This window comes from Trichoderma breve, chromosome 3 (assembly GCF_028502605.1).
Source record: "Trichoderma breve strain T069 chromosome 3, whole genome shotgun sequence".
NCBI lineage: Eukaryota > Fungi > Ascomycota > Sordariomycetes > Hypocreales > Hypocreaceae > Trichoderma > Trichoderma breve.
The window spans coordinates 2,308,506-2,335,157 of NC_079234.1; the positions used below are offsets into that span (position 1 = coordinate 2,308,506).

Sequence of the window (26,652 nt, forward strand, 5' to 3'; positions counted from 1 at the left end):
TTAATTAGCCAACCGCGAATAGCTGTAGCCCGATCGAAATGATGAATCCGGTGCTTTTCTTTCACCCTTTCGTGAGCTTGTAAGATCAGATACAAGCTCAAAGGGTGCACAGCTTATAAGGAACTGCTCGGCTTTCAGTGGCTCCTCGGTATTACTAATTTGAAGATACCATGCAAGGGCGCGCGCACTAGCGCGTCGACCAATAATCTTGCCGAGAGAGGCGTATGACACCATCGTCTAGGTAGGCAGTCTCTCAGCTTCATCAAAATAAATTTATACCTGGAGGAATTTATAAAGCTTATGAATGAACTCTGAATTGAGGTTGAGTAACCATGCTACCCCATTTGACCTTTATTTTCTGTTCAAAGTGGGATCCCTCAAGACAGGCTATTCAGTATAACTGCTTAAACGGTATATGTGATATACAAAGCCGTGTCTACTTTATACCCTTTGTGCCTGACATACGCCCATCGAGCTGTGCATCTATTGAACCTTTTTGTCCTGGTATTGATCGTCATCTATCCTCTTTAAATACGGGATGGATGTTAACAGCCTCGGCCAGACGAGTATATACTTGGTGTCTTGTCCATCTAGGCACTGCCGCAACCAGATGCCCCAGATGATGTAATAGTACGCTATAAGTCTGGTCAGCAAGCATGAACTCGTTAATGGCATCCAAATACAAATTCAGCGAAGAAATCAAGTAGTGGATATGATCAGAGGAGGAAAACAATGTCGTCTAAGGGAGCGCTTAAGCAGTCGATTTACCTCCTAACCCTGTCATCAGGTGCCACCAAGCGTGGCCCTCCAGCAGTACGGCCCAGGGAAGGCCAATCGCGTGTCTCCATTGTCGCACTTGGGAACAGAAAACATTGTCAAGGTTCCAGATTAGGAAGCCGCCAAGGAAAATACTGAGTCCTTTGCAGATTGTTAGCTCGTTACACATTGCAATCTGATCCAAATAATTAGTTTGACGAACCAGTAGCTACCATAGTCCACATTGTGTTGAGCACGTAGGACGCCTTTTCTGGATCGCGGGCACTCAATACAGGCCGCAACTGCGATTCCATTACCCACATGCTTCGGAAAACAATAGTTGCCGTAAGTGCTGCATAAGCGGTTTGGTGGAAGACAGGATCCTTGGTGATGTGATAATAAACCTGGGCTTCTCTTAGTATGCCACTTATATAGCAAGAGATTGCCGTGCGCTCAATTAAAAGTATCAACACAATATTCTTACCGTAATCGACCCAGCAAGCGAGAGTAGACTAATGCCTAGGAGAGCTGAGAATGTCCGTGAACGTGAATACGAGAAGCTTGCATGCATCATCAGGCATGTCGTGTATATCATGGATAGCTCATCGACCAATTGCATTGGATCTCAACATCTTGCCGTTAGCTTCCCACCAACCAGGTCGCCTGCAGCATCACCTTGAGCAGGGTACTTACATTTCAGCGTCGTGTGAAAGAGGATGGAGCCTAATCCGACGACCATGTATCCGACATAAGAAATTAGGAATATTGAAGGGTGTTTCTGCTGTATGCAGTTTATAATCCCTCTTATGCCAAGCCACATGAAAATTGCATTTGTAACTGTCTGCTGCCGTGTCAACAAAAAAAGACAGGTGGGAAAGGTGATTTATTGCTCATACTTACATTGCAAAACTCAGCGCAATATGACGACAATGCATAGTCCTTTTTAATATTCAGCATTTTGCAAGATGGAACAAAAATTACAAACTGGCTCACTTACCTCCTCGCAGAAGTTGAGTGTTGATGTCTGCTCTCCCCAGAATCCATTGCCGGGATTGGCGGTTGGATAAGGGATCCATATCGCCGTGCGAAATGCTGATAACGTCATGTTGATGTTATTCAGAGGTGTTCTTTCTTACAATACAGAGTAAAAATAAAGAATATTCAAACTACAAATATGTTCGGAAGAGAAGGGAAAAGATATGAGAGAATCAAGAGCCATATAATAGATTCCGTACTACCCGCTGTCGATCCAGGTGGGGCGGTAGTACGAATAGTACGAGTACCTGCTAGTGCCGAACTTGGTAGTCGTTGCGCCCCGCTAAGTAAGGCGGCTGCCAACACTTCTTGTTGGGCTCCATCCAATGTTCACGGTACATGTACATTTGAATGACGGGATGTGCCGAGGACAGAGTCAAAAGAAGGGAGAGGTAATCATCTAGTTGTCAATATTACCATTACCGATTTTATCGTCAAGTCATCTGCAAATAACAAGTCTCAAGGCGTTGGGCCTTTGATTCTGCTTCAATCTCACCTCCAGGCTTGGGCAAATACCAAGCTGATACTAGGTACCCGGTACTTGTGACAGGTTGTTGTTGTTGTTTGTGACGCATGCGCTGGTTGACAGGGACAGGTACCCAAACCACTATAGCCTTACCTTTGGCAGGGCATTCTATCCATCGCATTTGCAACGCCTTTTTGCACCCGTCGCTCTGCCCAATGACGTGAACTCCTTGTCGCGATGCTTTAGCTATGGATTAATGCCATAGAGAGTCTTCAGTCTCGAGTAAGTCGCCGCATTTTGATGACCAATCTAAGCTCAAACTCACCTCTTTGCAGTGGCATCTGTGCAATCTTCATATGATAATGGCTCTGAGCCGGATAGTGTTCGCGTATCGCCCAGTCGCGTTCTTCCTGGCAAAGAGCCATATTACTCGAATCAAGGTACGGCAATACGATATTCTCTCATCCTCGCTCATGAATTGACAATTTAGACATCGCTGTACTCCATGCCGTCATCGCAGCGGCCCAGGAGAAGCTCGACCATGCTGCAGGCCCAAAACCGCTACCCGCCGCGGCGCTGTTCAGCGCATATGACGAAGTTCTCCCTCAACATGGCGTCGATCCGGATTCTGATCACCATCTCTCGGCTTTTGTATTCAGGATCAGTGGCGAGGAGGGTGGTGGAAGCCTGCTGGACAAGTTTCAATCAATCCTCAACCGCATAGGCATCGTACTCGAATTCAGCGACGACTCCCTTACCTCTCCGCACGGCTATCCCGAGCATCCTCTGTCTCCAAATCCAATAGATACTGGTCACTGGTATCCCGACGACCTCCCCATCAAAGAAGACGACGATTTTCCTCACATGAGACATCGGGCTTACAGCGCGACTTCCCTGGACAACGACTCTGCCCCCTCAAAAAATCGAGCCCAGGAACCGAAGAAAAATAAGCTTGAAAAAGATGATCTTCCCCATGTCCATGTGGAGGCAGAGGTATACCCTTCGGCCCGGATCTCGACAACCGCCACACGACACCCCGATCCATATCATTACTATCCGAGTCCGTTGTTCGATCACTTGCCTCTTGATTCCCGTGCTGTAGGCGCCGGCACTCCTGACGACGACGCAAAAGTACACCTATTGGCAAACTCGAAACGGAATAATCTAGCCCCGGGGTCAGATGAACTTCCTGGATCTATCAAAGATCAAGACCAAGATCACCAATCTAGTGATAGAGGAGAGAATGAAAAGAAATTTCAAACTACTGCAATACCAAACAAACGAAATACCTCCGCGAAGACGGTCGAAAGAAATCAAAATAACGGCAAAAATAACGGCATAGATATGCCTGCATCTCCCGACTATATACCCAAAGATGCCCCCTTAGCATTACCTTTAATACAGGATGGCCCTCTACCGGCCTTTCATTCGCTAAATGAGACTACCTTGTCGAGACAACAACAAGAACAGCTGCTAACAAGAGCGACTCGAGCTCGCGAGATCTACTTGGCAAGCAAAGTGTTCAACCATTGGGCAGACAGAACCGCAGGGCGACTTGAGCGGGAAGGCGTGGCCAGAAGACATATGATTCGTTTTCGCTGTTTCCAGGGCTGGAGCTGTGCGCCAAGTTTGCGATTCCCAGTTGTCGACCAGCTGAAAGCTCTCACAGCAGTTCAGAAACTACAACGTGCTGTGTCATATCAAGAAGAGCAACTCCGTCTTGCGGCATCAGCCATCTCTCAAAGCCATCGTGCCAGGATTGCTTCGCGTGTCTATGATCAATGGTGCTCACATCTGATATCACTCGCCTGCCGTCGGAAAATGAACAAGAAGTCAAAGCAAAATGCGATTTTGGCATGGAAATCAAGTACCTCCAGCAATGTCATCAAGAGCCAAGCCATCCGCAGATTCAATAAGCGTGAAGGCGTTATTACCACACTCTCAAAATTACAAGACCACGCGGTGCTGAATAGTCGTCAATTTCACACAGCTAGACAGATAGGGTCGCTCCAGCTGCTGTTTGGGTACCTCACCGAATGGAGAGATCAGCTACAGGTCAAATCGCGATCATCGGCATATTGCGTCAGGACCTCCATTGCAACGATTAGTCGAACCTTCCAAAATTGGAACCTATTGGTACGAGTGCAAGCATATCGATGGAACGCAGATTTCATATCTGTAACACGAGCTCTTGAAAGCTGGCGAAGGCATTATATACAAGAAGAGTGGAGGCGAAACGTGACTGCGAATCACCTAAAGTCATACCAGATATCAAATGCCCTACATATCCTACGACGGTCCAGCAACCTCGAAGCGCAGCGGTCGCATCTAAGTAGTCGAGCTAGGCTGTTCATTGTCACAACACAGGTATTGCCCATCGTGGACTCTGCTGTGGAAATGCGAAAAGCCCAGATGAAGGAGTTGATTAGGCGTTATTTGATGATGAGATATACAGAGGTCTCTTCCGCAAGGAAAAAGCGAAACTTCTATGAGGCTTTCGACCACTGGCGAGCCATGACAGCTCAGGCCATATCCGACAATGACGTTGTTATCCTTTACAACTCAAAATACTATTATGGTCAGCTTGACCTCGCCCTAACAAAATGGAACAACCAAGCTGGAGAAGATTTGGAAGTTCAGTTGGCTACAAATCGACACTATGCGCAGGCCATGCTAACAACTTGGGCTGATGCTGCCAAAGAGCAAGAGCGGATGGATATGGAATCAGTTGACATCTGGGCCACCCGCAGGCAACGGCAGCACCTCAAAGCGTGGTCTATTTCCACACTGCAGCGAAGTGGGCAAGCTCATACAGCAACCAAAGCACTGCAAAGAAGGTACAGCGAAAAACGAAATCGCGCATTTCAGCATTGGAGACAGTCTTGCGCCGGTGCAGATGTCGGTCGCTCGGAGCAAGATCTATTAAAATTCACTCCTAAATCCGAGCTCCCTAGTGCCCGTCGCAGCGGCTGGCGGGCACTTTCTGCGCGCCGACATCTACTGATGGAAAGACAGAATAAACAGGACAGTGCGGCTAGGCCGATGGAAACACCAACACGCTGGACCGGCATGCCGTTGAACATGTCCTTCCCCATGTCGGCAAAACCATTAGCCTCGTGGCGAGAACTTGATGAAGAATCGGCCACTTCTAGCGATACGGAGGAGGTGGGAATGTTGAAATCTCCAAGCAAACCTCCCTCAAATACAGGACGTATAACTTTGCCATCTACTACACCCCGGGGTCCGGTGCCACTACACTTGAATATTAAAGCTATGAGAGGAGAAACCTCACCTCAACGTTGGAGCAACGGCGAAACTAACTCGAGACCAAAGCCGGATCTAACTCAAGACACACCTCGTGGACCACAATCAACCCCAAAGCCCAAGTTTGGCAGGTCTCTCGGTGACTTTGGTCGTTCTATACCAGCACCACCATCCAATCCGAACGTGCGATCAGCAATAAGTTACAAGCAGTTGAAGAGTGTATCGCTACATTCGGCCGAACAACGCTCAAAGGCAGGGCAGCTGTACGAGTCATTCCCAGCAGACAAACAAAGCCCGTCTAAAAAGGAAGTTGACAAATCAAGCTTTCAAGTTTCATAACGACAAGTTACACTGACACCACGAAACGTTGTTGTCTACTTGGATTTCACCATGATAGACTTGGATGGATGGATAGATACCTATATAGTATTTGAAGGGTTTTACAACTGTTAAACTACTAATGAATTCGTTTAATGAAATCATGAATCAACACTTGACCGAGATTAAAGCCAAGTCCTCATAATGTGAATCTTATAATACTTCATCTATTTGTAATGTGATAGAATGAAGTTGAATGAAGTATGCTGATTTTTTTATTTTTTATCTTTTAAAAGTGATATTAAGAATAATACATTGTTTATAAAACTTGTATTTTATTTATTACTAAATACAGAAATTAGCTCCTGATATTTTTTCCCAATGGGTAGCTTCTATTTTCCTTATTAAGATGTGTATTATCTAATCCTGTGTTAGGTGGTACCACATGAAATCCTAGCTCGTGCAATATCTCTTCCACCTGCCTTAGTAACGACGCGTCCAGGTGCAAGACGCGATTAACATTTCGGTGCCCACACCAGCAAGTGTAAAAGCCTTTTTTGTTTGCTTGGGTATCCAACATCTCTCTATCGTCTATCCATTTTTGCTGTCAGTCTTCCGCCGTTTTGCAATATGCACTCATAAATAAGGGCCATTGAATGAAAGAGGAAAGAAAAAGGGCAACAGCCGCTACCGAAAGAGCTACGTCATGGAGCAGGTTCAACGTATTCGCAACATGTGGCAGTTTGCCAACTTATGCCAATGGATATACATCTTTGGTGACGCTGCCTCAATTGACAATTCGGTTGACGTTGAAGTAAGTGCTGGGTTCTTTTCCCTTTGCTCGCGGGTGCATCCTAACTGCTGCCATAGTGCATCGAGGCAGAGTGTCTCAAGCCGAACTCAACGATTCTCAACGATGTTGCGTTAGCCCTCCTCAAAATGGTGTCTTCACAACGTGGTCTCACGTAAGTGTTCTTTTCTTCATCTACAATATCTAGCCTTCCTCAATGCCTTGCAACGGCTAATGTTTAACGTCCGAATGAAGACATGCATCATTCGACGACCAAGCTCGACGGCAGTACATCCTGAAATCACCAGACTCCAATCCATTCGGCAACGAAGACGAGCCAAAGGGCTTTGCTGACCTCGATATATTTACCAAGGTAAACTCAGCCTTGGACTCATTCTCACGATCATTGATATTGACCAAATCTGTAGATCAGAGTGATGCAACAGTTCACCCAATGGATCATGATTCGGCCGGAACTCCTTCGGGAGAAAATGAAGGAACAAAAAGATACAGAGCAAACGACTTGGGTATGCATTGCTTCCTTTACAATATTTACATTGTCTAATTCTCTTGGCAGCGAATCGAACCGTACGGCTGGGATAGCGAAGACCGTACCTACTACGTTCTTGACGACAACCGAGTATATCGGCTGTCAGAAGCCCCTCCGAGCCAAAAAGCTGCCAGCTCCAAGCCTACTCGCCAGCCTCGACGTTCGGGCAAACGACGACGAATATCCGAAGCGATCGACGATGATACTACTCTCGTCAGTAATGGGCCCGAGGCGGACTTGGAAGATAGCCATCTAGGGGGTATGGTTTGGGAGTGTGTTGCAGTGACTCTTGAAGAAGTCCAGGCCCTCGTTAACAGCATGGCTTCGTCACGAGACGAAAACGAAAAAATACTCCGAAGACAACTACGGGACCATCTGGTGCCAATTCTAGAAAAACAAGAAGAGGATCGAAACCGCCGGAAGTTGAAACGCGAGAAAGAGCTGCAAACGCTCGCCAAGTTGGCCAACGCTAAACGGTCAAGCCGAATTGCGATGAAGGCAGAGCAGCGACAACAAGAAGAACATGCAAAGATTGAGCAGGAGCAGCTCAGAGAAGCAGCCGCAATTCAGCAGCGTGAAGAGCAAAAACGAGAAAAGGTTCAAAGGGAGCTTGAAATGAGACTCGTTTCCAGAGAGCAACGGTTAAAGAAAAGAGAGGAGCGTCGCCACGTCCGCGGCGAGAGCGGTACACCGGCTTCGGTAGATGAGGGCAGCGAAGCTGCGGCACCAGATGGAATGTCTCAACAACCTCAAACTCAGCTTGAAATTGGTGCGAACCCACTGAGTACCAAAGAAAAACAAGAAGAGGAAGAGGGGTGGGTGTTTGATTGCTCATGCGGCTTGTATGGGCAGGTTGACGATGGCAATCACAGCGTCGCCTGTGAACGCTGCAATGTATGGCAGCATAGCAAGTGTCTAGGCATCAGCGAGGCAGCTGCAGATCACCCAGACTTTCATTTCATTTGTGCTTCTTGTCGTCAAAAAGGCACGCATGACGTGGCACCGAAAAGCCTCTCGCCACCCAAGATTGAAGCCAAGCTTGGCGTTGAGCAAACTACTGAAACCTCTGCTGTCAACCTTGAGCCTGCTGCTGTCAAAATCGAGCCTCCTGTTATCAGCGTTGGGACTAATGCTGTCAACATCAAGCCCATTGTCGTTGATACTGAGCCTGCTGCTGCTGCTATTCACACTGAACCTGTTGCTGCTATTACTCCTAAGCCTGCTGCTCCTATTCACACTACACCTATTGCTACTATTACTCCTAAGCCTGTTGCTAATATTACTACTGAGCCTGCTGCTACTGCTCACAATGAGCACGTCGATGCTATTCATCCTGAGCCTGCTTCTATTAACAGCGAGCATAGACCTATCGGCACTGGTTCAATCTAGCATCGAACTGCTTTTGGAGATGCAGCGTAACGCTTGCAACTGCTGCCTAGCCCATCGACAATCCGTCTGTCCCCATCTTCTACAAACAACAAAGGACTTGACAAGACAACGCCACCCTTACTCAAGTCGAGCATCCCTAGATCAGCTGCTCATGTTGTTCACTAGTGTCAGCACCCAACCGAGGGTCCATTCCTTGGGAATCATCTCTGTTGAAGAGAGACATTCATCATTCTCGCAACTTGACTCTCATCAGATATGCTTCTTTTCAGAGGTGTTTACACCGTCATCACTCTCACAAGCTTCAGGCTTACCAAGTCAACTCTTGTAAATACGATACGCTTTTTCAAGTACATAACTCAATGCTTAGGAAGATATTTTTAGAGACGCTAGTCTTCACATGCAACGCCTTCGGAGACATGATCATTCAAAGGATGCAATTGCCTTGGTTTACACAAGCCGCTTCGAGTTTCAGCCACTCTTGTTAGGTTACACAACACTGCACAAAGACAAAAGCTGAATTCGGACTTTGAAGACGCATCTTTGATTTCTTTGATCGGTCACGAGCAACTGGCATATCTCCACCTTGTCTATCCGATCTGCTCTGGTTCGTGCGCTCATTGCGCTGTATGGGATGATTTCCTTGTGGTGTTTCTGCTCGAACCGCAACTACATGGAAAGAATATATCAATACCTTGATATGATACATCAAACTAATCTCTGATCACATCTGGCACTTTCCCCGGAATATCTCCACGCTTAGCATCCATGTGGAGGTAAACTTGCTCGGAAACTCCCATGATGATGCACAATACCAGCTAAGGCGCACTGATCTAATTGCCCTCTAGATGATGAAGAGCAAGGGTCTTTGTTTCTTGTATGCCATGACTCATGTCGGAGGAGAGGATCATCCAATGGAATTGTCTCCTTCAAGGCGATGCCGTCAAGTTGATGATGCGTTCAAGCAGCCATAAGGGTGCACGGTCAACATCTATTATTGACGCGCATTCCAACAGTTGCGCCGCCTAAAGACGGCTCGATGCATAACAGATACTTGCCTAAGGCACCCTCTATTTACCTTTTTCGGCTCTTGGCTGCATGTCATAGCGTTGGCGAGATGGTGTTTTGGGGCATCTTCGACTGAGTTTGGACCCCGTGTTTACTGCGACGGTTCACAGGGTGGCCCATGAGGCAGGGGATAACCAATTCGACCAAGATTTCAGTACCGCATGCGGCGAAAGCTCTGATGTTCGTTTGTTTGTGGCCTTTATATGGAAGTCATGTGTCAAGAACGAGGTTGTAAATTATAGAGTTAGATGTGGAAATGTGCTGCCTGTCAAAGGGTCCTGGTCTTGGGACAAAGATAACAACTCTTCTTTCCTATCAGTCCGATTTATGATTTATTTCATGCATCCCGTCTACTCTCACTACACCGGATGATTGAACATTGTCTTATACTACAACGTGTTTTACTTGCAAATTCAAAACCCCCCAACACAGTTGTCTTCTTCAGAATCTTACACGCCGGGCGACATGACTGCCAACGCAACCATCACCCGCGACACTTTGCATTCATATTCGCCCGCTAGAGGTGTAGGCGTGATTGAACGCATCAAAGCCGAACATGAAGCCCAGCAGTTCCCGAGTCAATTGATTCCAGAATATGATCAGCGTATCCATCCTGCCCGCATCACGGGGTATGGCGATGGAAACAGGACAGAATATGTCCAAATTCCTGGCTACCCTGGTCACTGCTACCCAAGCCAGCTTCCTATTTCCGTACGCTGAACCACTATCTGCGATGACTCTGCCTGTTCCACGATGTTAACAATTCCTAGCCCCCTCTTTCGCGAGAAGGGACAAGAGCAGACACAAAACACAATCTGGTGGTAAGAGACATCACCTACGGCGCTTCCAAGCTGCTGAACCTTCCCCTTTATGCTCGAAGAAGAGTAGCAGCTAAGAAGAATGACAGGCCCCGTCGCAGTATAAGTCGGAGGTGTCACCCTTGGACTATCCCCACGTGAGTGGTGGTGTTATGCCATCCGAGGGGCCAGACGATGATGCCCTTGAGGAAGAAATTAGCGAACCTCCAAGGAAAAAGCGAAAAACGCAAAAAAACAAAAAGCCAGCAAAGCTACCCGAACATTTGTCCCATTTCAAGTCAGCACTTTCTCGGATTGCAGCAGCTGGAGGCTATGGCCAAGCTTTGCTTGACGAGGCTGCAAGACACGTCGCCCGCCCAACCCAGGTACGACTCAAGGAAGAGTTGAATCCTGATGGAAGACCCAAGCGCACTTTGAATTGTTTTTTTCTTTACCGCAAAATATATCACCCTCTTGCCCTTTTCCTTCTACATGGGAATGAGCAGGAGGCTCTTGCCCTTCTAAATGACCGGGAGGCCCTTGCCCGTCAAAAGAAGAACGAGCAGGAGGCTTCCACACTTTGTGGAATATCTTGGCATCGTGAGTCGGTGGAATTTCAGGAACATTTCAGGGTACTGGCCAAAAGAGATTCAGCCAACAACCTCAAAGCTTTCCCCGACTATAAATACGCACCCTCTAAAGGCGGTAAAAAGGACGACAAACCCGCCAAAGGCCGTGCTTCTACCAAAACAGGTCGGGTGACGCGCAGCAGGAAACCCGCATCCAAGACCAAGAAACTTCACCACCTCAGCGAAGAGATGCTCCAGCGGGCCATCGACGAGCAACAGCAGCATCTCCCAGCCGAAGCCGTGCACCATCAGCCTTACTGGACCACTGTCGCTGTTCAGACTTATTCCGCCCCATGTGATGGGGCGCATGTCGTTTATCCTGACCCTGATCAATATCAGAGACACTACATAGCAACATATGGCGACGTCTATTCACAGAGCAGGATCTCACCCCCGGTTGTTGTTCATGCTCTATATGAGGACATAGAGAACCCTGATGTGAACTATAATGAGGGTTTCATCGATCCAGCACTTCTTCTGGATCAGTCCGGCATGCACAACTCAACCAGCTGCTCAGTTGCGATTCAACAACGGTCGCAGCCGGCTCCCATCGAAAGATCACGCGCGGAGACAGGCATATCCAGCTGGGATGGTGATGCATCTGCACCGTATCTCAGTGGGGGTTGGGAGGTCGTGCAACTGGATGGACGTGAGTCCAGTTTCTTTGGGGATGCTTTGATGGCCCAGGCCCAGGAGGTGTAGTCGAAAGGTGTATGGGGGGGGGATGTGGCTCTTTTGGAATAGATTGTACTTGGGTAGATGGTTTTCTAGAGGGAGTTTGTCGTTGCTTTGGGATGAATTGGTTGACGAATCATGTCGGGTATAGAGGAGTCTGGGGCGCATCTGGAATGGATTGTACATGTCGCTTGCTTTGGTCATGATCACGTTGTAGTTTTACTAGACAGGAAATGGAATGAATATCTTACCCTAGAGTTGGCTGTGGTGATTTTTTTTTTTTTTCCTTTCCCTCCTCTCTTCCACTACCGGGCGGTATTCCAGCCACTGGGTGTGTGAGATCCTTGTGAGGGGGGTAGCAAGGGTGAGGGGAGAGGAGAGCGATTGACGGCGCCTGTAGGTGGCGTTGGTGGTGTTGATGAAAGAAGAGCCTACGTTGACAGGTTGACAAGCTTACCTCTTTGTTCCGCAAGCCACCAGTACAGTATGTAAGAACCATCGCCTACCCAGTACACTACTAATTTAGGCAGCACAATTATTCTTCCAACTAGGTGACAGCATATCAAGTCTGCCTAGAACGTAGATGATGATGGCGGTGCCATTTGTCCTCTCCACGATCCCCAGTACAGTATTCAGCATCCATAGCAAACTCGGAGTGTTGTTAGATAGAGAGCAAGCTTTGGGTGCTGAATGGCTGGGCGCTCCATTGATTCCACACTCAGGCTAATCTCCACAGCGCCTGTACCCGCCCCCAAGCAGTACCTGGAGTACCTGTTAGTGCTAAGGTGTGGTACCTGTACTAATCTGTGCTAGCACATGGTACGTTTGCTTCCAGCTGCACCTGTGCTCTCCTTGTGCCTGAAAAGCTATGACGACGGCTTCTGTCCGTTTTCCGTGCTGCTAGGCGAGCTGATGAGGGGTATATGGAAAAAGAGGTTTTAATGGCGCTAATTACAAATTCGCTAGTTGCAGTATCCTATCCTGCTGTATCGCATGGAATCGGCAGTGTTGTGTCAAGGTGATTGATGTTATATCCAAGCATCATATATAACGATGCCTACCTATATCATAAATGCAACAAGTCATACACCAAGAATATATATCCAAGATACAAGAAACAAAATATGATCTTTATAAATAATTACTATATATACCTATGCATAGCTAATTTACCTTAAAATTCCAACTTACCTATTGAGAATTGGGGGGCTGCTACAAATTAAACCAAGCAAGGCTGAGGTAATAATTACTATAGGAGACTGGTGGGCAGTGCTGCGTGTGGTGGATCCTCCAATAGCATCTGGGTAACAAGGTCGTCGACAGGGGGTCGCTCCGTACTCCGTACTCTTCATCCCTCTCGCTGTCGCAACCACGGAGTGCTACCTTAGTAGGTATGGAGTACACTCGCTAGCACTGCTAGGGACTGGCTTGCTTTTCGTCACTCAATACAGACAAGACAGCCCTCTTCACTGCCAGGCCACGCAACGAGGTGCATTGCATTCCACCGCGTCGGAACCATCCGCATTTCGAGCGTCGAGCTGCGTCCATCGGGGCAACCAAGGCGAAATGGGCTTCCTGGGAATCTACCGCGCCATCTATGACTACACTCCTAACGAGGATGCCGAGTTAGCCATCAAGCAGGGCGACCTGCTGTACATCCTCGAGAAGAATGACGATGACGGCTGGTGGAAGGCCAAGAAGAAGGCCGGCACCGATGACGAGGATGAGCCTTCTGGCTTGATTCCGAATAACTACGTTGAAAAGGTATACCTATTATCGCTCCCCCGTGCCCCCGAGTCCCCGTGTTCCGGCCCCATCTCGATCCTCGACTCGACCAACGTCAGCTTGTTCAAGAGCTGGCCGACCTGCCGCTCTCCGTACATTCGCGAATAGGCGACTTCACACTGGGATGCGCAAGCCAAGCTAACCATCGCGTCCGCAATCTAGGCCGAGACGGTGGGCCATGCCCGTGCCATCTACGAATATACTCGCCAAACCGACGAGGAGCTGTCCTTCTCCGAAGATGCCGTGCTAGAGGTCTTCGACACCACTGACGAGGATTGGATTCTTGCCGGAGTAGACGGCGAGTATGGGTTCGTTCCCGCAAACTATATCGAGCTCCAGGCTGCTGCTCCTGCAAGTGCGCCATCGGTGCCGGCGGCCCCAGCATTACCAAGGCGGCCACCATCCCAGAGCATCGCGACCGATGACAGCACTCCCCCGTCTGATGAAGCACCGGCTGCATCTCCTGCGATTGCAGCTCCTGCGGCTGCCGATCCAGCAGTCGCCCTTGCCAGCCTGATTCAAAACCAAAATCGACAATCAACAAGGGAGCCCATGACACTCAGGTTCAAAGAGCCGGAGTTGTCTGATGAGGAGTCTATTAGGTCGCCCGCTCTGCCCTCGCGGCCACGCCCACAGTCTCAAGCATATTCAGTGTCGTCGGAGCAGCCAGCCAAGCCGGAGCGAACCCCCGAATCCCAGCCCAAAGGTCATTTGATCCCTGGCAACTTCCATCTATATAACATCAACGAGATGGTATCGGTCATGGGCAAGAAGAAGAAGATGCCGACAACTCTGGGCATAAACCTCTTGACCGGTACGATCCTCATCGCGCCCGAACGAGCTGAGAACGACCCCCCTCAAGAATGGACTGCCGATAAGATGACCCATTACTCTCGCGAAGGCAAACACGTCTTTATGGAGCTTGTCAAACCAAGTAAGAGCATTGATTTTCATGCCGGAGCTAAGGACACTGCAGAAGAAATTGTATCTTCTCTCGGTGAGCTTGCAGGTGCTTCTCGGGCAGAGGGACTACGAGAGGTGATTGCGGCAGGCTCCCAAAAGCGTCAAAGAAAGGGAACCATTCTCTATGACTTCATGGCACAAGGTGAAGATGAGGTGACCGTTGCTGCAGGCGATGAGGTGGCCATTATCGATGATTCAAGGAGCGAGGATTGGTGGCAAGTTCGCCGCCTAAAGAATGGCAAAGAAGGTGTTGTTCCGAGCAGTTATATCGAATTCTCAGGCACAATCACGCCACCACTCGTGCAGTCAGCAACAGGGCCGTCTGGAGGCAATTCCGCTAGATCGGCCGTTGAGCAAAATCGCCTGGATGAGATACGACTTACGAAAGAGGCAATAAAGGCTGCTAGCAGGGAGCCTCAGCAGCAACAGGTAGGCCAAGGAATGCCTTTACCTCGAAGAGGTAGCAGTCTCATAGCTCCGAATGATGGTAACACTTTGGGACAACAGCGGCCTCGACGCGAGAATGGACGAAACGATAGTGGCAGTCATGCTTCAAGCAAATCCAGTGAGTTTTCTGTTTCCTCCCAAATGAGAATTGCATAACCAAAGGCATTGGCGGAAAACTGACACCCATATGATAGAACCTGATGCATCCAAAGTCCGAGTATGGACAGATCGATCTAAGTCATTCAGTGTCGAGGCTCAATTCCTTGGGCTCAAAGATGGCAAGCTACACCTCCACAAAATGAATGGCGTAAAGATTGCTGTACCAATAGCCAAGATGTCGCACGAGGACCTTGTATATGTTGAGAATCTCACCGGAATATCTCTGGACGATGAGAGACCCCTTGCCGATGTCAAACGAGCGTCAAAGGTCCCGGAACAGCCAAAGCCCGCTCCCGTTGGAGCTTCCGTGGACAAGGGCCCAGAATACGACTGGTTTCAGTTTTTCCTTTCTTGCGATGTCGCTGTTGGTCTTTGCGAACGTTATGCTCAGGCATTTACAAGGGATTCTATGGATGAGAGCGTCCTACCAGACGTCGATGCCGGCGTCCTACGGAATCTGGGCTTGAGAGAAGGAGATATCATCAAGGTAATGCGTACTCTGGATGCCAAGTTTGGACGCACCAAAGCCAATGGCGATGCCGATGGCGGTCTCTTTTCAGGTCCTGGCGGTGCTCTGAGGAATAACACAAGGAAGGGCCGGCCAGCCCCTGCAGTCCAAACTGGCGATGTGGTCGACGCCGCCGTTTTCTCAACCAAGGAGGCACCTAGCTCTGGCGAGACGGCGGCGGCGAAACCGGCGTCTCCAGCAAGTCCGGTGAAGGAGCCCAAGCGTCCTGCGGGAGGATTCGACGACGATGCCTGGGATGTGAAGCCCACAAAACAAGAACAGCAAACACAACCGCAGCCGGCAGCGCCAGTAGCGGAGGCCCCAAAGAATGTAGAGCCTGCTCCCGCCCCAGCTCCCGCTCCCGCGCCTGTTGCCCTTACCGGATCTCTACAAGAGCTTTCCTTGCTATCAACACCATTGGAGCCTAGCAAGATCGAACCAAAGCCTCAGCCTCTGGCTCCGCTGCCGAGCGAACCGCAGCTGTCTGCACCCGCGCCCCAGCAGCCACTCCTCGGAGCAAGCCCATCCTTCTTTTCAACAATGCCGCAGCCCAACCAGGTTTCAGCCCAGCCCTCGCTTACTGGAGTTCATATCTCTCCGAAATCTCTAGGAAGACAGCGGCCTCTGGCGCCGTCTATTTCGCCGCCAGTCCAAGGCTCGCTCGTTGTACCGCCACCACCACAGCGACCTCTTTCTGCTCCGCAGTCGACTCTTCAGCAGGGCATGTTTCAAGCGCCCGCGCTCGTCCCTCAGGTCACCGGTCTCGTCCAAGGCCAGGTTGCACCACCGGGCCAGAGCCTCAACGACATTACACAGGCCCGGCTGCAGCAGCAATATGCAGCCCAGTTGCAGCAAAATATTCAGCCAATTCAGCCGATGCTGACGGGATACATTGGACCCCAACAGCAAGGCCTCCCACAGTTCCCCCAAGGTGCTCCCGGGCCGTACTTGCAGCCTATGCTGACTGGTGCACCTGGCTATATCGATCCTAGCCGCATTAGCCAATATGGAGGACTTCAGCCCCAACCAACCGGCTTCCAGCCGTCTCTGGGCCAGTCTCCCTTTGGCACCGGCAGCATCAACAACTATCTCCCGCCGCCTCTGCAGCCCCAGCAGACTGGTTTCCAGTCTCTGCAGCCACTTCAACAAGGAGCCAATAATGAGTTGAAGGCACCCATGCAGCCTCTTGTACCCCAAAAGACTGGACCTCCTCCGCCAGTCCGATTCGGCGTCACGCCGGAAACGAAGAAGTTGACGCCTCAGCCAACCGGCCGACGGGCCAACCTGTCCCAAGCGAGTAAGTTTTCTTTCTTCCTGTGCTCCATTGCTGCTGTGACTAACAAGATTCTTCTCTTTTCTCATAGCTCCTGAAAACCCGTTCGGTTTCTAGACGGAATATCCCACAACCACACTTGTTATATATAGCTACTTATATAGTCTGATTTAACGTAACAAAACTGTCTGCTTAAATCTAGCCTTTATAATGAGTAGAACGCTAGAAATAATATTTTAAATTCTAAGTAATTTTAATATGAAGAGATGTTGCATAGATGATTTTGTTGGATGCATGATTGGCCCATTTTCCCAAACATAGAACGGTATGTAGTTAGGTGCAGCTGGAGATGTAATGGGGAAGACTGAGTGTCTTTGGTGATGCTTAGCATTGGGGCGGCTAAATTTTCAGGGGCCGAAAGTTCTGAACAAGCACTAACGACTAGCACCCTACAGTACCATCCGTTGCTAGCAGTGCTGTACCCGCGGTTTCCCCTATGCAGCTTGATATGCGCTACGTGGTGTTATTTGATTGCGATTTCTACTCGACTCGATCTTGATACTCACCACCCATTGCCTCACCTCACCTATCAACCCCCTTTCAAGCCTTTCAAGTCCGACAACCAATGAATATTCTGTAACACTGCATTTGCAGTCCTCCGTCTCCCGCCATGGCAGAAGCATTGCAAGACCTGCTGGGCATTGAGCAGAAAGTTGATGCCACAACGTTGGATTACATCTCATACCTGGCAGGACAGCCTGTCGATGCCCTACGGTCGTCAGAACGCCAGCTTCTCTCACAGGCGTCCAACTCGGCCCTGCTCTCCATCCAAAGCCTCTCCAAGAAGTCGTACAAGGCCGTCGTTGGTTCGGCTGACAGTCATGCGTCTTTGCGAGAGTCAATTCCCGCCCTGTCGGGCAACGCGGTGCAGCTGAGCCGGCTCATCTCCAACCTGGACTCGCAAGTCGAGCACTTTTCCAACAGCGTCAGCAAGGCTGGCGACAACAAGTCGATAGCGCGGCGGAAGCAGGTGCTGAAGCTGCTGGAAAACGCCGACCGCCTGACGGATCTCATGCAAGTGCCTACTCTCCTGTCGTCGACCGCCAACATCTCCCCCCTTGGCTTCTCATCCACGCTGGACTTGTATGGCCACATCCAGCGGCTTGGAGCTCTGTATCCAAACTCGCAGCTTGTCTCTGACGTCTTGAGGGAGTCTGAAGCTTCTATTCATCGGCTTGCTACTGATCTTGTCAACACCCTCAAGGCGCCGAATCTAAAGCTGGCTGCGACGCTGCGTACGGTAGGGTGGCTTAAACGTGCTATCCCCGATCTCGTCTCTTGGGCACCAGCACAGGATATGATTCCGGCTGTTTTCTTGATATGTCGGTTTATCACACTAGCTGCCACTCTTGATGCGTTGGAGCCTCTGCGGCTACTGGCAGAAGATGAACGCCTCAGTCAAGCAAAGCCTGGACAATCGCGGCCCAGCGGCCAGCACACGGAACGATTCCTGAAGCGTTTCATTGAAGTTTTCCGAGAACACAGCTTTGGCATTGTCTCCATGTCTAAGAGCGTAGACACAAACCTGGGAGGCACAGGGCCCGATAGTCTTGACCTTCTTCATCCTCTGCCTTCAGCGCTATCTACATTCCCCATCCATCTGGTCAACATGCTGCTTGAGCCACTTCGCATCTATCTGCCCGCTGTCAAGGATAAGGTTGCTCGAGAAAGTATCCTAACTCAAGTGCTCTACTGTGCCGGTAGCTTGGGCAGACTAGGCGCTGACTTTGGCATGCTGTTAGCCATGATTGGGGTCACCGAGTGGGTGGATTTGGTTAAGCGCCATAGGCTCCTCGCAGGGCGACTGGAGTCTGTTATCGGCGATTACCGGTAAACCCACCAAAAGCCTCGACTCGACCATTTCCATTTACACACTGTGTGCGAATGCGTCATTGCAAACCTCGGAGCTGTGAGCATTACAAACCCTGTGAACAACAGTAGCTACGACAACAACCGAGAGCGAGCATGAGGGTCAGGGTTTGGGTCTGGATGAAAATATAGATATCATGAGTACATCATCGGCATCACCAGCAAAACCAGCTGCGGCAGGTGCGCACTTCACAATGGCATGTTCTCTGCAAGTTTCTCATCACAGTCATTAGCGCAACACTTTGTCTTTGGTCTTGGATCGGGAGTGGCATCTGCTGTTTTGCTGCAGCCGCTGGACCTCCTAAAGACACGAACACAGCAATCCGGGCGTCCCTCGCTGCTCATTGGCATTTGGCGAGAGCTCACACAGTCACCACAACCAATTCGAGCCCTCTGGAGAGGGACGCTGCCTTCCTCTCTTCGCACGGGGTTTGGATCAGCTTTGTACTTTACATCACTCAATTCCCTTCGCCAGTTCCTTCAAAAGTCCAATGCCTTCAGCCAGAAGATTCATGCGCGCAGCTCTTCGTCCAGCTTGCCTACGCTGACGCCAACGGCAAACATGGTTTCAGGAGCAGTGGCACGCACATGGGCGGGCTTTGTCATGATGCCTTTGACAGTCATCAAGGTCCGTTTCGAATCCAGCCTCTATTCTTACCCATCCATGTGGGCTGCTGTGAAAGACATTCATCGCCAGGGAGGACTCAGAGGCTTCTTCGCCGGCTTCGGTGCGACTGCAATCCGAGATGGCCCTTACGCCGGCATGTACGTGACCATCTACGAGGTGTTGAAGAGGAGACTCTCATCCTTAGCGTCCCGCAACGCTTCCTCGGCTGAGGGAACAAAGAGCATGACCTCCTCCATGGCCAGCTCGGTAAACTTTGCGTCGGCGATTCTAGCAGGGACAACATGCTCGGCCATATCAAACCCGATAGATGTCTGCAAGACACGCATCCAGCTGCAGCCTGAACGATATCGGAATTTACTCCATGCCGGCTACAGGATGGTGGTGGAAGAAGGCTTCCGGTCGCTGTGGCGCGGCTTGGGCCTCAGGATGAGCCGAAAGGCATTGAGCTCGGCGCTCTCGTGGACAATATACGAAGAACTCATACGAAGGTATACCAGCAGTTATGGCGCAAGGCAAAGTCTCAAATCAGTGTAATGAATGCGAGCGACGAGAGCAGGTGGATATTACAAGTTGGGGCAATTTAATAGGTGACAAGAACTTCACTCAATTTTTTTTTTTTTTTTTGGTCAACACTCAGAAGTAGCCTCAAATGAATAAATCAATGAATAAATCAATAAATCAATAAATAGCAGTAGAGAGTATACGGACTACATAAAAATAGATAAACTTGGCCCGCACATTTCGCAATACATGGTATCATGTCGTGAGTCATTAAGAGGGGCGAGCACCCGCCAAATACATGAGCAGCGCCGGCGACTTGCTCCTCTTTCGGTCGTGCTTGCTGCTGTGCTTCTTGCGAACCCACTCGAAGTCGGGGTCGGAGTGGTGATGCTTCTTCTCCTCGACCATGAGCGTCTTGGTGCGCTTCTCCCGAAGGATCTTAGTGTGCTGCCAAAACTGGTCTTGCTCCCACTCGGGAACCCATCGCTTGATCAAAATATAATCGGGGTCCTGTGTAGATGAAGCGTATCAGTGCCTGCTAACATATGAAGCCAAGGGCTGGAGTCAAAACTTACATTGTCATATTCATACTCGATCTGGAATGTTCGCAGCGTCTCAATCGAGAGGTACCTACGGGCCATTCTAGTGTAAGTCGGGCGTTCCACCGAATGCTCTGGCGCCGGGAGAGCGAGAATCGGGGGCCCCATTGGAGCGTGAGGAGACATGGGAGCATGAGGGGCCATGGGAAGCTGAGGGGCCGCCGGAGCAGGCGACTGGACCTTCTTGTTGCTGAGGATGGCCTCAATGGCATGCTCGTCGAGGCCCGACTTGAGAAGGTCGTCGTGCAGGCGACGCTTGTACTCCTTGTCCATTCGCTCCTTTTCCTCCTTCTCGCGGGCAATGCGGTCTGCCTCAGCTCTCTTGTACTTCTCGACGGCTTCGTGAGCCTCCCTCTCACGTCGGCGCTTCTCCTCGAGAGCTTCTTCCTCCTCCTTGAGGCGCTTGAGCTCGAGCTCCTTCTTGATGCGCTTCTCCATGTCAGCTTCGGCCTCGCGCTTCTTGATGCCCTCAATCTGTTGATGCGCCTGGCGAAGCTCCATCTCGTCACGATATTCCTTATCGCGGCGCTTCTTCTCTTCGGCAGCCTTGCGCGATTCTTCAGCAGCGTGCTCCTCCTCCTTGAGGCGCTTGAACTCGAGCTCCCTCAGCATACGCTTCTCATTCTCGGCATCGGCCTCACGCTTCCTGATGATGTCAAGTTGTCGCTGTGCATAGCGAAGCTCAGCGTCATCGCGGAACTCCCTTTCAAGCCGTCGTCTCTCCTCAGCGGCGTCAGCGGCATCTTCCTCCTCCTTGAGGCGCCTATACTCAATCTCCTTGGTTATGCGCTTCTCGACCTGCATCTCAGACTCACGCTTCTTCATCTCTTCGAGTTGTCGTTGCGTAAAACGATGTTCTGCATCTTCGCGGAAGTGGCTTTCGAGCCGTCTTTTTTCCTCGGCAGCTTCAGCAGCATCCTCATCTTCCTTGAGGCGCTTATACTCAATCTCCTTGGTGATGCGCTTCTCCACCATCATCTCGGATTCACGCTTTCTGATTTCATCAAGCTGCCGTTGGGTGAGACGATGCTCTGCATCTTCACTGTACTGCTTTTCAAGTCGCCGCTTCAATTCGGCAGCTTCTTCGGCAGCTCCCATCTCTTTGAGACGCTTGTACTCATACTCATCTCTGATACGCTTTTCCACATCTGCCTCAGCATTGTGTCTCTTCATCTCCTCGAGCTGTCGCTGAGTAAGACGAAGCTCTGCTTCATCGCGGTACTCCTTTTCAAGTCGCCGCCTTTCCTCGGCAGCTTCCCCAGCAGCTCCTTCTTCTTTGAGGCGCTTGTATTCGAGTTCCTTGGTGATGCGTCTCTCTATGTCTTCATCGTGAGTGCGCCTCTTCATATCGTCAAGCTGTCGCTGTGTAAGGCGGAGCTCTGCTTCCTCGCGGTATTGCGCCTCGAGACGGCGGTGCTCTTTGTCGCGCTCAGTGCTGATTCGCATCTCGTCCAGCTGACGGCGGGCCTGCTCTGCCTCCCACATTTCTCGCGTCATGTGGCCCGTTCGAGACTGCGAGCGGGAGCTGGACCGAGAGCTGGAACGAGAGCGGGAGCGGCGGCGATAGACATTTCGGCGGCTGCGGCGCGGGCTGTCATCGCTCAGGTCCTCGTCGGACGAATGCTCGTTGTAGATGCGGTTGTTGATGATGATGGGAGCAGGCGCAGGCGCAGGAGGAGCCGGAGCGGCAGGGCCCAAAGCCGTGCGACTATCACGAGGGCTCTCGCGAGGCGGCGATCGAGTGCGCGAGAGAGACCTGGTGATGGCCGTGGTGCGTTCTGTGGTGCGAATATCCGGCCTGAGAAAGCTAGGCCCGTCGTATTGAGATCCCCGCACCGACGGGTTCGTCACATAACGGACTCCCGGCGGCGACTGGCGACGAGTGACATGGATGTTGTATCGCTCCCTCTCCTCATCGGAGGAGTAGCGGCTAGCCATGGTGAGCTTTTGTGTCAAGTCTCAACCATGCGATGAAAGAAGACGACGAAAAAAGAACAAAACAGCAGATGAAAAGCTCAACTCGAGTCACCTCGACGAACAAAACAAGGCAGATAACAAGGCAGGAAATGTGGGGGGAGGGGGAGGTTACATGGCCGGTGAAAAAGCTGCTCGTACCTCTTTATACTGGATGCGGCTCAGGATCGGCTCCACAGGGTGCCAAACAGCAGCTGCATGTGCAGGCATGTGCAGGTACCGCTTCGTGCATGATTCCGGTGGTGAAGCGTCATTTGTTTTGTCGCAGTCGCCCTCATTAGCGCTTATCGTGATGCAGCAGCTGAGGGTGGGCGTGGTGGTTGGACGGACAGGATTGGGTGTGAGGGGTTATGACATAGTGGAGCGGGAGGAGAGTCGATGGCCTTGGTTTTAGTCAAAGAATGGAAGAGAAGAAAAAAAAAACACACACCACCCTCGGCAATTTATGCTATATATAACATAGTAGATGCGATGATGTCGACGACGATGATGGTGATGATGATACTTGTTGGTGTTGTAAATAAAGGGAATATTTGGTGGCTTGTTACACAGTATTATTTATTTAACCTGTGGACTGATGATTCGGGAGATTTTCGCAATACTACGACATAACCTTAGTACCACCAACAGGTACAAGATACTAGAGCACTGTACCCGGTACCTGTAAAATACGCACAGTGCTGCCTGTTCACATGAGTTGGTCCAAGTTACTCGCACGAGTACAGTATGTAGCTAGCAAATGTCGTCAAATCAAGACAGAATCGCTCCGGCTGCACCCCTTGCCGCTTCCGTCCTAGCCCACGCTTAATGCAAAGAAGCCCCTCTAGCGCTGAGAAAAGTCCCCTGTGGCAGATGACCCGCCGGCCCGTAAGGCTACCAAACTCTCACATCCTCCCCCCCATCATCTTCCCGAGGCTGGGTGAATCATATTGCGCCTCTCAGAAAAAAAAAAAAACAATAAGATCGCCAACCTTATATATACCTGCATTCCCGTCTTATACACAATACAACGCCATATGGCTGCTCAGTTTGCTTCCCATGGCCGCGGCGGCGCGGGCAACATGGCCGATGCCGCACAGTCACCAAAGATCAACCCTTCGGATCTCGAGACCCCCGTACTGAAAACGGCGGTTGTTACGACTGGACGAGGGGGCACTGGCAACATGGCCCAGAATAACGACCCTCGCGAGACTCGTCTTCGCCAGGACGTTAAGGCGTAAGTTTTTGGCTCTCTCTCTTTTCGACAGTTCCCCCCTCTCTACTATGCTTTGTTGGGGGAGGGGAACAAGACTCTCTAGTACACTCTGAATCATGCATGCAGTTTCTAACAAAGAGTTTGTTTGTAGCGTGCCTCGGCGACTTAGCGCAGGAGCCCAGTACGTTGGCCGCGGCGGCGCTGGCAACGTATTCAAAGGCGAGGACGAACTCGAAGAACTGGCGCGCAACCGTAGCGTGGAGCAAGCCATCGACGAAACCCCCGAGAGAGAGTCGGACAAGTCCTCTGACAAGTCGGCCGAAAGGACTGAGAAGACGGAGACGAAGAGACGATGGTTGTTTGGCAAGAAGCAATAAAGCGTCGACGTCGACGAACTCCTCTATTTCTCCTTCTTCCCTCCTCTCCCTCCTCTTCTCCTCCTTCTCCTCCTTCTCCTCATCTGTCCCCTTTTCGCTTCTTCAAATTCCCCGGTTTTTTAGAAACTACTTTGTTCATGGTGTTTGGAATTCGTAGGGCGCATTTCGTCATGGTTCGTGTTTAGGTACGGAGTCTTCTCGGTGGTAACCAAAAAAAAAGATTGTTTGTGGGCTTCAATTAGGAAACGGCATCCAAAACCAAAAGGGTATTTCAACAGACGGAGCGATTCTTGGTTTTCAGATCGGGCTTACAATACAGCTTGTCATTTCAATATACTATTCTGACTCTGCCGCTGAATTGAGAGCCGGCCGCCTTTTTCACATTTTTTTTCTCTTTCACTTTCGTTTTATTTTCTCCTCCCCTTTGCCACGGCATCAGGGCTTGGTCAGGCGATGAATTTCCTCGAAGAAGAACTTCAAGTTATCTGGGTTGACACCAGGGGTGATGCCTGTGGAAAACTTGATTTAGTAATGCTCAAACGTAATAACGGTCCTCTAGGTGTATATATCTTACCGTGGCCCAAGTTGGCGATCCAGCCCTTGTTACCAGTCCAAAAGCCCTTGACCATAGTCTCAACAGCCTCGGTGATGGCGGCCTTTGAACCATACAAGCATCCGGGGTCGGCATTACCCTGGAAGACAACGTTCCTGTCTCCTCGAATTTTCACAGCCTCAGCGGCGTCTTGCAGCCAGTCCATGCCGACGACATTGTAGCCCAGATTGCACACTGAATCGAGAGCGTACCAAGCGCCCTTGGGGAACACCGTCATGGGGACCTTCTCCAGACCCAGCTCTTGCAGCTTCAGCGGTAGCTTTTGCGCAATGTGGGCAAGGTAGGGCTCAGAGAATTCCTTGAAGGAAGCAGGAGACAACTCTCCAGCCCATGAGTCAAACACCATCACCGCCTACAAACCACTGTTATTAGCTACTTCGCCGAGATGGATGGACATAAAAATAAATAAAAGGCTGAAAACAAAAGTTAGAATAAAGCCATACCTGAGCACCGGCCTTCACCTGAAGAGCCAGGTGGTCTACACAGACATCAGCAATCTTGGCCAGGAGCTTCTTCGACTCCTCCGGGTACTTGTAGATCCATGTCTTGACCTGGGCGAAAAGCTTAGTGCCTCCTCCTTCGACCATGTAGCAGAAGAGCGTCCAGGGGGCGCCGCAGAAGCCAATCAGGGGAACCCGGCCGGCCAGCTTCTTCCTCGTCAGGGTGATTGCCTTGTAGACGTAGTCGAGCTCGGCGGCCACGTCCACCTCTCGGCCGAGCACCTGCTCGTACTGCCCGTCCGCGGGGCTCTGCAGCGGGTTGGGGAAGTGCGGCCCCTTCTTGTCCACCATCTCCACCTGCATGCCCATGGCCTGTGGGATGACGAGGATGTCGGAGAAGATGATGGCGGCGTCCAGCAGGCCCTCGAAGCGCTCGACGGGCTGCAGCGTTAATGTGGAGGCGACCTCGGCATCTCGGCAGCACTCGAAGAAGTCGCGCGTGCCCTTTGCTTCATGGTATTCCGGTAGGTAGCGGCCAGCTGCATTGCAGAATCTCGTCAGTTACCGTTCCTCTCTTCTGCACTGCTCTCGAACGCAAAATATTACCTTGGCGCATCACCCACATGGGAGGTCGTTCCACCTTCTGGCCTATACGGCGCACACAACGTATAAGCACACAACTTAGACTTCAATTCGCAGCATAGCGAGTCTACCGCAAAGGGCAGATGAATGGCAGAAACCCACCCCACGCCGCTCGCAGCAGCAGGTCGTTCTTCAATGGCTCGAAATTGTGCTCCATGGCGGTCAATGAGGAAAAAATGAGACTGGAATGTGCAGGTGCAGAAGCTCTCGTCACTCGGCCAAGTATATAAAAGTAAGCCGCTAGCTTTCCGGTGTTCTTGAACCCCACCATCAGTCGGACGTCGGATCCCATCGGCCCGTCATTTTTACGCACTGTGAAGTCCTGCACTAGCCTCAACTCAGCAAGCTGTCTCTACATACAAGCTGTCACCAATCGTCACCACATAATTTCACACTCATTCAGGCGCTCAAGCTCATCACCACAACCATGTCGGAACAGGAGCTTCAGATCAACCCCATCGTCCAGGACTCAGTCGCGCATAACACAAAGGTACGTCCAATCCCCAGTCTCGTACCATGAGTCGTGCCATCACTGTGACTTGTCTAACCTCATCTCCGCGGAGCAGACTCTCACCAATCTCCACAGCTTGACGGCGTCCCTCTTTGGCGTCGGCGCTGGAATCCTTGGTCTCGAGTCTTACTATGGCTTCTTATTTTACATTGCCTTCTCAATAACAACCAGCCTCCTGTTCTACATCCTCCAGATCGCCCCAAGCTCTCTGGGAGAAGGTCGCGCTGTCCTCGACTCTGGTCGTTACTACAGGGGCGCCCTGGAACTCTGGACCAGCGGCATCTTCAATGGCTTGCCCGGTTTCATATTGACATGGACTTTATTCTACGGCTTAGTGCGAGCTTGAAAGCTCCTCAGGAAGGGGGTTGGGTGGC

At 50.6% G+C, this 26,652-nt stretch overlaps 10 protein-coding genes across 10 annotated transcripts; 7 read left to right on the top strand and 3 right to left on the bottom strand.

Moving 5' to 3' along the window:
• Positions 1-483: 483 nt before the first annotated feature.
• T069G_05122 (ceramidase domain-containing protein) lies at positions 484-1,861 on the bottom strand (the record flags this gene model as incomplete). The annotated part of the gene is made up of 7 exons (XM_056172332.1): positions 484-635; positions 769-918; positions 980-1,160; positions 1,241-1,380; positions 1,450-1,600; positions 1,657-1,695; positions 1,754-1,861. The coding sequence occupies 7 exons, from the start codon at positions 1,859-1,861 to the stop codon at positions 484-486; spliced, it is 921 nt and encodes a 306-aa protein (XP_056029190.1).
• A 503-nt stretch (positions 1,862-2,364) lies between these two features.
• T069G_05123 (sfi1 spindle body protein domain-containing protein) lies at positions 2,365-5,860 on the top strand (the record flags this gene model as incomplete). Its single annotated transcript, XM_056172333.1, has 4 exons — positions 2,365-2,386; positions 2,593-2,697; positions 2,748-5,094; positions 5,269-5,860. The coding sequence occupies 4 exons, from the start codon at positions 2,365-2,367 to the stop codon at positions 5,858-5,860; spliced, it is 3,066 nt and encodes a 1,021-aa protein (XP_056029191.1).
• Positions 5,861-6,545: 685 nt separating this feature from the next.
• On the top strand, positions 6,546-8,568 carry T069G_05124 (PHD-finger domain-containing protein; the record flags this gene model as incomplete). The annotated part of the gene is made up of 5 exons (XM_056172334.1): positions 6,546-6,653; positions 6,710-6,804; positions 6,885-7,002; positions 7,058-7,156; positions 7,207-8,568. 5 exons carry the CDS (start codon positions 6,546-6,548, stop codon positions 8,566-8,568), a joined length of 1,782 nt encoding a protein of 593 aa, XP_056029192.1.
• A 1,530-nt stretch (positions 8,569-10,098) lies between these two features.
• T069G_05125 (uncharacterized protein) lies at positions 10,099-11,761 on the top strand (the record flags this gene model as incomplete). Its single annotated transcript, XM_056172335.1, has 3 exons — positions 10,099-10,344; positions 10,404-10,454; positions 10,541-11,761. The coding sequence occupies 3 exons, from the start codon at positions 10,099-10,101 to the stop codon at positions 11,759-11,761; spliced, it is 1,518 nt and encodes a 505-aa protein (XP_056029193.1).
• A 1,539-nt stretch (positions 11,762-13,300) lies between these two features.
• Positions 13,301-16,986, top strand: T069G_05126 (SH3 domain-containing protein; the record flags this gene model as incomplete). The annotated part of the gene is made up of 6 exons (XM_056172336.1): positions 13,301-13,498; positions 13,682-14,911; positions 14,990-15,047; positions 15,124-16,154; positions 16,215-16,893; positions 16,961-16,986. The coding sequence occupies 6 exons, from the start codon at positions 13,301-13,303 to the stop codon at positions 16,984-16,986; spliced, it is 3,222 nt and encodes a 1,073-aa protein (XP_056029194.1).
• A 553-nt stretch (positions 16,987-17,539) lies between these two features.
• Positions 17,540-19,960, top strand: T069G_05127 (mitochondrial carrier protein domain-containing protein; the record flags this gene model as incomplete). Its single annotated transcript, XM_056172337.1, has 2 exons — positions 17,540-18,759; positions 18,931-19,960. The coding sequence occupies 2 exons, from the start codon at positions 17,540-17,542 to the stop codon at positions 19,958-19,960; spliced, it is 2,250 nt and encodes a 749-aa protein (XP_056029195.1).
• Positions 19,961-20,197: 237 nt separating this feature from the next.
• On the bottom strand, positions 20,198-22,464 carry T069G_05128 (uncharacterized protein; the record flags this gene model as incomplete). Its single annotated transcript, XM_056172338.1, has 2 exons — positions 20,198-20,437; positions 20,503-22,464. The coding sequence occupies 2 exons, from the start codon at positions 22,462-22,464 to the stop codon at positions 20,198-20,200; spliced, it is 2,202 nt and encodes a 733-aa protein (XP_056029196.1).
• Positions 22,465-23,561: 1,097 nt separating this feature from the next.
• Positions 23,562-24,072, top strand: T069G_05129 (uncharacterized protein; the record flags this gene model as incomplete). The annotated part of the gene is made up of 2 exons (XM_056172339.1): positions 23,562-23,716; positions 23,847-24,072. The coding sequence occupies 2 exons, from the start codon at positions 23,562-23,564 to the stop codon at positions 24,070-24,072; spliced, it is 381 nt and encodes a 126-aa protein (XP_056029197.1).
• Positions 24,073-24,507: 435 nt separating this feature from the next.
• T069G_05130 (uroporphyrinogen decarboxylase (URO-D) domain-containing protein) lies at positions 24,508-25,924 on the bottom strand (the record flags this gene model as incomplete). Its single annotated transcript, XM_056172340.1, has 5 exons — positions 24,508-24,581; positions 24,647-25,037; positions 25,129-25,664; positions 25,732-25,773; positions 25,870-25,924. 5 exons carry the CDS (start codon positions 25,922-25,924, stop codon positions 24,508-24,510), a joined length of 1,098 nt encoding a protein of 365 aa, XP_056029198.1.
• Positions 25,925-26,194: 270 nt separating this feature from the next.
• Positions 26,195-26,624, top strand: T069G_05131 (rab5-interacting protein (Rab5ip) domain-containing protein; the record flags this gene model as incomplete). The annotated part of the gene is made up of 2 exons (XM_056172341.1): positions 26,195-26,257; positions 26,334-26,624. The coding sequence occupies 2 exons, from the start codon at positions 26,195-26,197 to the stop codon at positions 26,622-26,624; spliced, it is 354 nt and encodes a 117-aa protein (XP_056029199.1).
• Positions 26,625-26,652: the final 28 nt, after the last annotated feature.